Genomic DNA, 9,080 nt, shown 5'->3' with positions numbered 1-9,080 from the left:
GTCTGCCCATCAGCTCAGTACCTGCAACTGGCCCCTAGGACCAAAATATCTCCTTCCTGTGAACTGTTGCTGATGTGACATGTGTGCCTGATGGAGCAACTCTTTGTGGGTATTGGGCAGAGAGGAGAAGAGAAATTAAATGCTGTGTAACTGCTGCTGGTTGAGAAAGGGGAATGAGCAGGCTTGGGATAGGGGAGAACGGTTGCCACTCCCTTGGCTACCCTGCTTCCCAGTCCATCCCCCCATCCTCAGTTACATCCTGGGCTGTCAGCCTCATGACTCCACCTGCTCTGTCCAGACAGTCAGTAAAGGCTTGTGGTTTGGATGAGGCTACCTGCTGCTCCCAGCTCCTGTCCAGTCACCTCATTGCCCTTGTGAGGTGCAGTTCCCTGTGGGTGCTGAGCTAACTGCACCTTGTTGAGAGGAGCCATGAGCAGGACACTCTTTACCTCAGACAGTCCTGTGCATGTGCCACAGGAAAGCTAAGGGACAAGTATGGTCTCTGTGCCTCTGCAGCTCCCCATGTCTGATCACCCAGCCTTCTGAAATCTGAGACATCCAAAGTGGATGGGAGGTTCTGGAGGAAGAGAAAAGCGGTGGCTGCTGATGAGCAAGAGGCATAGTTTAGTATTGTGTTTTCTCAAGCACACAGCTGGCACTGTAGGGCACACTTGGGGACAGAGGAGAGTGCTGCCAGGCTGAGGGGGAGCAGGAGGAGGAGGCAGCTGAGGATAGAGAAGCAGTGAAGAATGAGAGAGGGTGTGGGTTGAGTGTTTCTTTTAGAAGGGCTACAGACTGTTTCAGGCATTGAAGTACCCCTTGCAGTTTGTGTCCCCATTCCTATCTGTGCTTCTGACCAGGTCTTTATGTAGATTCTCAAAGGTCCTCCATCTCCTGTGATCATTGAGGGGAAGTGACTCATCACCACTCTAAAACTCACACAGTGTTAGGAAGCACTTGGATATTACTTCAGTAACAGGAGTAACACTTGAATGCATTAGTAACTAGGAGGGTTTTGGGAGGAAACTCTGGGATCTTGTGACAAGGTTCCTTCTGTTGAGTCCTAGAGTTTGGGTGCTCCTGGGGCAAAAAGATATCAAAAGACAGAAGTGCTGACAGTGATGGGAGGTTCCCTGCCCAAAGAGGAAGCCTCCTACATCTCATGAGGAGTTGTGCCTGTTTCCTTCCTGTGGTTGCAAGCCTTGCAGTCAGAGACAGATTCCTGGACTCAGAGGCAGCAAGTGTGGCTGAGATTTTCAGTCCTGCCTGGGGACTTTATGCTAGGATGGCCGTCCAATCACTGGCTCTGAGGTTTCTCCTGGCCCTTACATCTCTATTGTCAGCACATGGCCAGGAAGAACTTTTCAACATCCAGATAGTGCCCCAGGGAACAGGTAAGAAGTGGTTCTTCCTCTTAGAAGCTTCTGCTGCCTTTCCTCCTCTGTGTTGGCTATTCATCTTCACTGCCTGCAGCCCTGGGCTGGAGCCTAGATGGACCCCTGAGGGCTGTGTCAGCCAAAGCAGCCTCTGTCTCCCCCAGGGACAGGAGTTACAATGCAGTGTACACTGGGGTTCTGTGGGAGAGACAGAACTGGGCTGGATGTGTGTGATGGGTAAGGCCCTCCAGAAAAGCAGTTTGCCAGTCATTCCCTGGAGACAGTGGACATGAATTGGGCATCAGTTCACACACTGTGAATCAGGGGAAGGGTCTTCAGGGAGGTGTCACTTTCTCCAGGTATCCTATCCCCAGGTGTGCCTAAGGGACACTATGCCTGCCGAGGGCAGTGCAAGAGGGAGCTTGCTGCTGCTTTGCCAGACAGATGGATCAGGGCAGGATCAGTGGCTGGGTGCCTGAGCATGGCGGGGACATGCCATGCTGGTCTTATGCCATCAGGGCTGTTTAAGAGCAAAGCCTGAGCACAAGGGACTTGTTACAGCATTTCCCCTTGTGGCAAAGTTGGTCTGTACCTTGTGAGATCCCTTGTGTGCCCCTTCAGGAGAAGGCAGATTGTATTTTAAACCCCTTCAGGCCTCACAAAGCTTCTTGCAGAGGCTTGAACAGACAAGGGCTCTTTCCGGGGGCCAGCATCCTTCTCTGTAGGAATCATTGCCACAAAGCCTCCCCCTGCAGCACTGGACAAACTGCTGGGACCAGCTGCTCAGCTACTGCCTACTGAGCCTGGAGGGTGGTGAATTTGGTGGGGAGGTGATGAGAAGAAGGATGGGTTGTGTCAGGAGAAAGGGGCAAGGGCATTGGTAAAGCAGGAGATGTGAATGCAGAAGGCACTGCTCAACCCCTGTCCCTCTGCCCAGCGCTGTGGGGCAGGAAGAGAGCGGCCAAGGCACCAGGTGAGTAAGAACAAGGAGCACAGGAGTGTATCAGGGGCGTGGGAGGGATGAGCCATGGCTGAAGGGCCCTGTATGCCAGCTGGAGTGGTGGTGCCATGGCCCAGCAAGCGTCACCTGAGCTGGGCTGGATGACAGGCCTGGATGAGAGGCTGGAGGGAGTCCCCGGGTGCAGGGCTGATTGTTCTGGGAATGTCCCTGCTCTGGGCTTTGGAGGAGGGAATATGGTGCCCATGGACACAAGTGTAAATGGGACAGGTTCATGGATGAGAGACTCTTCACAATTTCCATGCATCGGGAAAGCCCCTTCCCAACCAGGCTTGTCCTCTTGTCACATCCCAGCAGATGGATGTGTCACCTTCCCTCTCCCTTCCTTGGCTGGAGGGGTTGCTGTCCCACCATTCACCCGGACCCACTTCATCATCTCATCATCTCCAGCCCATCTAACACGCACTTTCACCTCTGACAGAAATGTGCCAAAGGCCCTTGTGGGACTCCAGACTCCACCTGGCACCGGACCAGGTGAATTATAAGAAGAATGAAGAAGTAATGCTGAGCTGCCCTGAAGGTTTCCAGCCATCCTTCACCCATGTTAAATGTTCAAGCGAAGTCCAGTCCTTCATTGGTGGGAAACCTGTATACAGAGAGGTCTGGACTGTAAGAAACTCCAGAGGTGCCTGGGTCCGCATTCAGTCCAGAGTGGAGTGCAGTGGTAAGGAAGGGATCAGGAGCCCTCTTGGCTGCCTTGCTCTGCCCTTCTTGAGCAGGGAAACCAGGGTGTGGGGCACAGGAGGTTTTGGGCTCTGTGCTGCCCAGGGAAATGGCAGGTGTCAAGTCCAGCCAGGACGTCACCCCTGGGGGTGTTGGTGATAAGGGTCTCCCTAAGGGCTTCAGACAAGAGCATGTGCACAAAGGAGAAAAGCAAGGGAGAGGGATTTATGGTGAGGCTTGTGGCCAGCACACGGCACCACTGTTGGAGCAGGATCAAAGAGCTTTGCTGCCTGTGTCCTCTCAGATGGTGTGGCAGTGAGTACCACAGCTTGCTCCATGTGAGCTGGGCCCCTCCAGGTTCTGCAGCAGGGTGAGTGCAGGCTTATCACTTTCTTCTCACAGCTTAGGACATTCAAATTCCCTCCACGGAAGAACAGAGCTGTAACTAATGGATTGTAGAGATTCTGTGACACACATACATCTCAGTTTTGAATCAATGGGGAAAATTTATTGAGCAGTAATAGTCCACTCATTCACTCACATTCATTCCTGTTCAACTCCTCCTGCTCCCCTTTGAGAGAGCTGCAGTGACCACCTTCACACTCTCCCTTTCCCTCCCACCAGGCTGGGTGATGAGCAAAGTTGTCTGACTGCAGCATCCTTGCATGGCTGGGGTGGAATGGGAATAAAGTGACCTTTTGGCAATCTTTCCTTCACAGAAGTGCTCCAGGTTGACCCTGAGACCTTTGAGATTTCCAGCACCAGCATCAAACTGAAATGGACCTGCAGGTTCCCTGATGCCTGCCAGGGCATGAGGGCCATGTGCCGGCTGGCAGCACCTTCCTCCCCTCCCTGTGAGGCTGAGGAAGTGAATGGAGAGCAGATGTTACATGGCCAGGAGGGAACATTCACCTGCTCCCCTTTGCAGCCCTTCACTGAGTACAGTGTCACCATCGACTTGCCTCCCAACACAACCCTGTTCTCATGGTTGTTCACCACAGAGGAAACAGGTAGGTGCACAGAAGGAACAGTCCAGGGCTGTTTCACAAGGTGGATAGATGTACTCCTCACCTGTCAGCTCAGCCAGAGTATGTCTGATCCATGCAGAGATGTGCCTGGGATCAGAGCTGCTTGGGTCCTGTGGAGCTCTGGGGAAGGGGCTGGGAGAGCCCTGAGCAGGGCACGCCCCATTCTCATTGTCCCACTCCACACCACGCTGTTGTGCTTCCCATTGCTGCAGCACACGCAGCCTTTGCAGGGGACAAACCCTTCGTAGGGAGTCCCTTTGCAGCCTGTCCCTTGGCCAGGAGCTGCTGCACCCTCCTCTGGCCTCAGCCCCAGCTCATGGCCCTATGTGTGACCCCATTGTCTGTGCTTGCAGTGCCGGACAAACCGGAGCAGCTGTGGCTGGATCCTGACAGGGGATCTCTCAGGTGGAGCTCGCTGCCCTCCTGCAATGGGGAGATCATCGGATACCAGGTACCAAGGGACCAGGGCAGACCCTCACTTCCCGGCCTGGAGCTCTGTGCAGCATTGGGAAAGGGACAGCTGGGATGAGCCACAGTTCCCAGCCAGTAAATATGTGGCTTTGATGAGCACAAGCATTTTCTGTGTCATTCTCAACATTCTTCATCCCATCTGTGAAGATGCCCAGAGAGGTGTGAGTGCTCCGTGTTCTCTGGGCTTAATCCCTAGGTCTTCTTTGCTTTGGGTTTGGCAGGCTTTTGGAGGTTGGTGTGCAACACATGGTGACGTGTCTTCTGGGGCGGCATCCCAGAGTTTCCTGTGCTTCTTGCATACTTGCTCTGGTTCCTGCCACAGAAAAAGCTTGTGGCTCGAGTAAAAAAAAGTCCCTCCTGAAAGCCACTTCTCCAGAGAGCTACATCGTTCTGTTGAGTTTTCCTCAATGCCTGGCTACAAGCATCTCTTCTGTCTCTGGATTTGGGACATGTTCCACAGCACAACCCTGCTCTCCAGCAGTGGGAGAGGGTGTGACATTGTTCTCAGAATGCTCTAGGTACTCTCTGAGGACAGAGGTCTCCACGGTATGACAGGGACCTTGCAAGCGGTTTCTTATCTCGGTCCTGGAAAAACTGTCAGACAAGCTCTTGACAGCACTGTGAGCCTGTTCAGCTGGTTTCCTCCTCCCAGACACCAGTGTTCTTGAAAAGAATCCTTTTGTTCCACTTTCAGTTGTCTTCACTTTTGCATAAGCCCAGAATGTATTTCTGTAAAGACAGCAAGTGAGAATGGCCAGGAGTCTCATGACAAATCCAGATGACGCATGGGCAAATGAGGACCCTTCATCTCCATTACTCATGGAAACTTCAGCCTTTCTTCTTTTCTCTTAGAGAAAGCCTTCAGAGCCCAGCTTTACACAAGAGAAAAGAGAAGCTTTTCTCTGGCAGAGTATGTCACCACAGTGCCTCTGGTGTTGCAACACACCTGGGGTGACCTGTCCTCGGGCTCAGTACATATTCCTACAGGCCTTCAAACGAGCAGCCTCCCTCTTCCCTTCTCAGAGGCTCGGCCCTTTGCTCACAGAGGTTGCTGCTCCCACATCCTGAGTGTTGCCTCCAAATTCCTCCTGTCCTCTTCTCTGTTTTGAGCTCCCCGCTTGGGGCTGAGGCTCCTGCCCGTTCCTGTCCGGAGCCTTCCCCAGGCACAGCGGGCAGGCACAGGGAAGGGCAGGCTGGCAGGGACGTGGCCAGCTGCGGGCACCTTCCCAGCGGGCAGCCGGGAGCTGCTGCGCTCCAGCTGTGTCTCCTGTCCGCAGCTGAGCATCACAGCCAGGAATGCAGGGGACAGCAGCGTGCTGGAGACGGAGCGGCTGCGGCTCAATGGCTCCGTCACCGAGCTCCGGCTGCCGGAGCACAGCCCTGGCAGCAGCTACGCCGTGACGATCCGGGCAGTGACGGCTGCTGGAGCCGGGGCTGCGTTGATGAGGGAGTTTCACGGCAACAACAGCTCCGGTGAGCTTTGCCGTGCGGCCGGGCCAGGAGCCTGGGCGCGGACGAGCCGTTCTCGGCAGCCTGCGCTGCCCGAGGCTGCCCCGCTGCTCGCCCAGCCCTGCCGATGCTCATTCCCCGGCTGTCCCCCTGCAGACACCCCGCGCCCCCAGGGCATCCGCTGCCGCAGCGCCCGCGACATCGCCCCGTCGCAAGGGACGGCCGTGCTTCCCCTGCGCCCCATCGCCCGTGGCTCTGAGGCCGCCAGGTGAGCGCAGCCCCGCGGCTCTGCAGCCCCGCGGCTCTGCAGCCCCGGCCGTGGCTCTCCCCACGCCGGCGCTGGCCGGCACAGCCTCCCTTCCATGGCCCCGGGCCCGCGTCCCACCGCCTTTGGGCCCTGCAGGGAGCACCAGCTGATCGTGGCCACGACGCACGACGGCTCGCTGGTCGAGAGCATCTGCTCGGGGCAGCCGCGGCTCTCCAACACCAGCGTGTACCTGGCCGCCGTTCTCAACCTCACCGCCCCCACGGACTTCGTGCTGGGCGACGGGAGCCGCGGCCAGGGCCGGCACAACGCTGCCCTGCGCCCGGGCCGGGACTACACGGCCCTTCTGCGCCTCGGCCGCCTCAGCCCGCAGGTACCAGCGCGGGGCTCCTGCTCTCTGGGGATGCTGCCGGTCGGGGCTGCGCCCCTCGCTGCCTCTGCGCGGGCTGGGAGGCCACTCTGCTGTCCCATGCCTCGGCACGATGGCGTCCCTGGGCTCCTGGGCCACAGCCGGGTCACTCGGTGGCCCTGGGTGGGGCCCTTGCCTCCAGCTAGGCTGGTGCTGCAGGAGTGGGCTGAGCTCTCCCTCCTGTCTCCTCCAACAGGCAGAGAAGTTCACCTGTGTCTGCTACAGCTTCTCTGTTGGTAAGTGTCTCCTTGCTCTTGGCACCCTAGCCTCTCTCCCAACACAAGAGCTTTTGGGTCTCACGTGGAACAGAGCAAAATCCCCACACACAGGGTGTTCCTCTCTTGCTGTAGAAACCTCAGCCAGGACACAGGCATACACACTTGCATACCGTTTGCCATTATTGGGGTCATTGCTAGTAGGAGGCCAGGCTGTGGCACTCACTCCTGCCTCTGTGTTAGTTGCAGAACAGACTGTGGGCCAGTGGCATGGGATTGTGATTGGACTGGTTGTGCTGTTGGCTGTCCTCCTTGTGGCTGCAGTCATCCTGTGGCTTGTGCTCTCCAGGTAAGTAGGAAGGGACAGGTTCAGCAGGTATGAAGGGGACAGGTTCAGCAGGTACATACACAATGCCAGTTTCTTACCCGGGACTCCCCTTTGCCTTTCCAGGAAAAGGAAGTACTTGCCCAACAAAACTAAGGAGGATAATTAAAAAGGTAGGAAAATGCAATTCTGCAGACAACCATCACAGAAGGGACTATCAGGCTATGGGGCAGGTGGGATGAGAGCAGCAATCTCCCAGGAGAACCTGAGTTTCAGGAGAAGCAGCAGTTTGTACCCTGCACTGACATGTCTCCTGATTTGCCTTAGTTGGGGATGGTCAGGATGGTTCTGCCCACTGAGCCCCACATGGAGGCAGAGCCTGGTCCCAGGTGGTGCTCTCTGCCTGGAGCAGGGACAGGGTGAGCAAAGATGGGCATCCCGAAGGCTCAGGTCTTTGAGTGACCCATGTCTGTTCCATCCCTCCCAGGGATCTGCAGGGAGGGGTCTCAGGTCACCTCAGCACTGACAAGGCACCTCCAGGGCCCTGTAGTTGGGTGTTGCGGTGCATTTGGGGGGACCCCCGGGGTGTCGCCGGGGGGCCCCCCAATCTGTGAGTTCGCTGGTAGCAGCAGGCAGACAAGGAGACTCCACACGACTTCTGAGGGTGCTCATTAGATGAGGGTTTATTGGGGTTCTACCCCCGGGAAGAAGCATGGTTTCTGAGGGAGGGAAGGGGGAGGGAGGGGGAGAGAGGGGCTGAGAGAGCACCGGCCAAGAGAGCGGAGTAAGAGAGAGCCTGGTCACACCGGCACACTTAACAGGGAGATTCAAAATGGGCACGGAATAAGATCTGGGCCAATGGGATTACAGACAGAGGATAATTCAGGGGAGGATTACAGGCTTGGAATAAACCATACATTTTCAAAGGGTGAGACAGAGATACCATTTAACTAAAATTCCACACCACAGTTGGGCACAGCTGGGATGAAGGGGTTGGGCTGTGGGAGGCACTGTCTTGTGCTCCAGCCTGTCTCTGACACTGGGTGCCCTTTTTCTCCCCAGGTAAAGGTGGCTAGGCTGGAGATCAGTCACTTCAGCCCCAGCCAAGACCATGGAGAGACATCCACAGCAGTGAGGATATGAAGATAATGGGAAGGATGACTCCAGCCCAGTGCTGATGGCTGCCATGTCCCCTGGCTCTCCTGTGACTGTGACCACCATGGGGGTCCCATGAAATTCATCCAATTCAGCAGGGCAAAAGGAAAACAGAAGGCCCAGGAGGGCTGAGTTTTTCATTCCTCAGCCCCTTCACCTCCCAGGTTTTGCTTACTGCTTTTGCAAGGCCTTTGAATTGTGCATTCCGTAATCCTTTTTCTCAGGCTTTGCTTTCAATTTTGCTTTCCTGGAGGCAGGACTTGTACGCTGGATTTCCCAGTCCCAGACTCACACAGGCTCAGGTTGATGGCATTCTCCTGCTGTCCTCTGGGTTCCCAACCCTTCTGCCCCCTCTGCTGATATTCAGCCAAACCCAAGGCTTTGCTTGGCCTGGCTGGGCTGCTTTGTGACTCTGCCTGTTCTGTCAACAATGAATAAAGGCTTATGGATTGGAGGGGCTGCCTGTCCTACACAGCTTCTGCCTGGTCCCCTCATTGCCCCTCTGGGGTCATACTCCCCTGCAGGAAGATGACAGTGCCTTGTTGAGGGGAGCCATGAGCAGGGCTGCTGTGACCCTGTATTCCCCTAGAAGTGTTTGACAGCTTTTCTGACCTACTGAGCTGAGCTGGACAGCTCTAATGTGAGTTTGGAGCAGATGTGTGGTGGGAATCCATCAAGGATGATGGCCCTCCACACAGACTTTGGC

General features: G+C 55.9%; 1 protein-coding gene across 1 annotated transcript; it reads left to right on the top strand.

Annotated features, from left to right (window-relative positions):
• Positions 1-1,192: 1,192 nt before the first annotated feature.
• On the top strand, positions 1,193-8,844 carry LOC115491050 (uncharacterized). Its single transcript, XM_030258241.4, has 11 exons — positions 1,193-1,394; positions 2,816-3,058; positions 3,777-4,067; positions 4,439-4,536; positions 5,834-6,029; positions 6,162-6,273; positions 6,409-6,643; positions 6,876-6,915; positions 7,138-7,243; positions 7,346-7,392; positions 8,282-8,844. Exons 1-10 carry the CDS (start codon positions 1,286-1,288, stop codon positions 7,386-7,388), a joined length of 1,473 nt encoding a protein of 490 aa, XP_030114101.2. The 5' UTR covers positions 1,193-1,285; the 3' UTR covers positions 7,389-7,392; positions 8,282-8,844.
• Positions 8,845-9,080: the final 236 nt, after the last annotated feature.

The sequence above is a fragment of the Taeniopygia guttata genome, chromosome Z (assembly GCF_048771995.1).
Source record: "Taeniopygia guttata chromosome Z, bTaeGut7.mat, whole genome shotgun sequence".
NCBI lineage: Eukaryota > Metazoa > Chordata > Aves > Passeriformes > Estrildidae > Taeniopygia > Taeniopygia guttata.
Note: the sequence above shows the minus strand (reverse complement) of the source record. Positions and strands in the feature narration are given on the sequence as shown.

Coding starts and splice junctions, on each gene's coding strand:
- LOC115491050 (XM_030258241.4), top strand. CDS start 1,286: ATGGCCGTCCAATCACTGGCTCTGAGGTTTCTCCTGGCCCTTACATCT. Junction 3,059..3,776: donor GTCCAGAGTGGAGTGCAGTG/GTAAGGAAGGGA, acceptor TTTCCTTCACAG/AAGTGCTCCAGGTTGACCCT. Junction 6,274..6,408: donor CGTGGCTCTGAGGCCGCCAG/GTGAGCGCAGCC, acceptor TGGGCCCTGCAG/GGAGCACCAGCTGATCGTGG.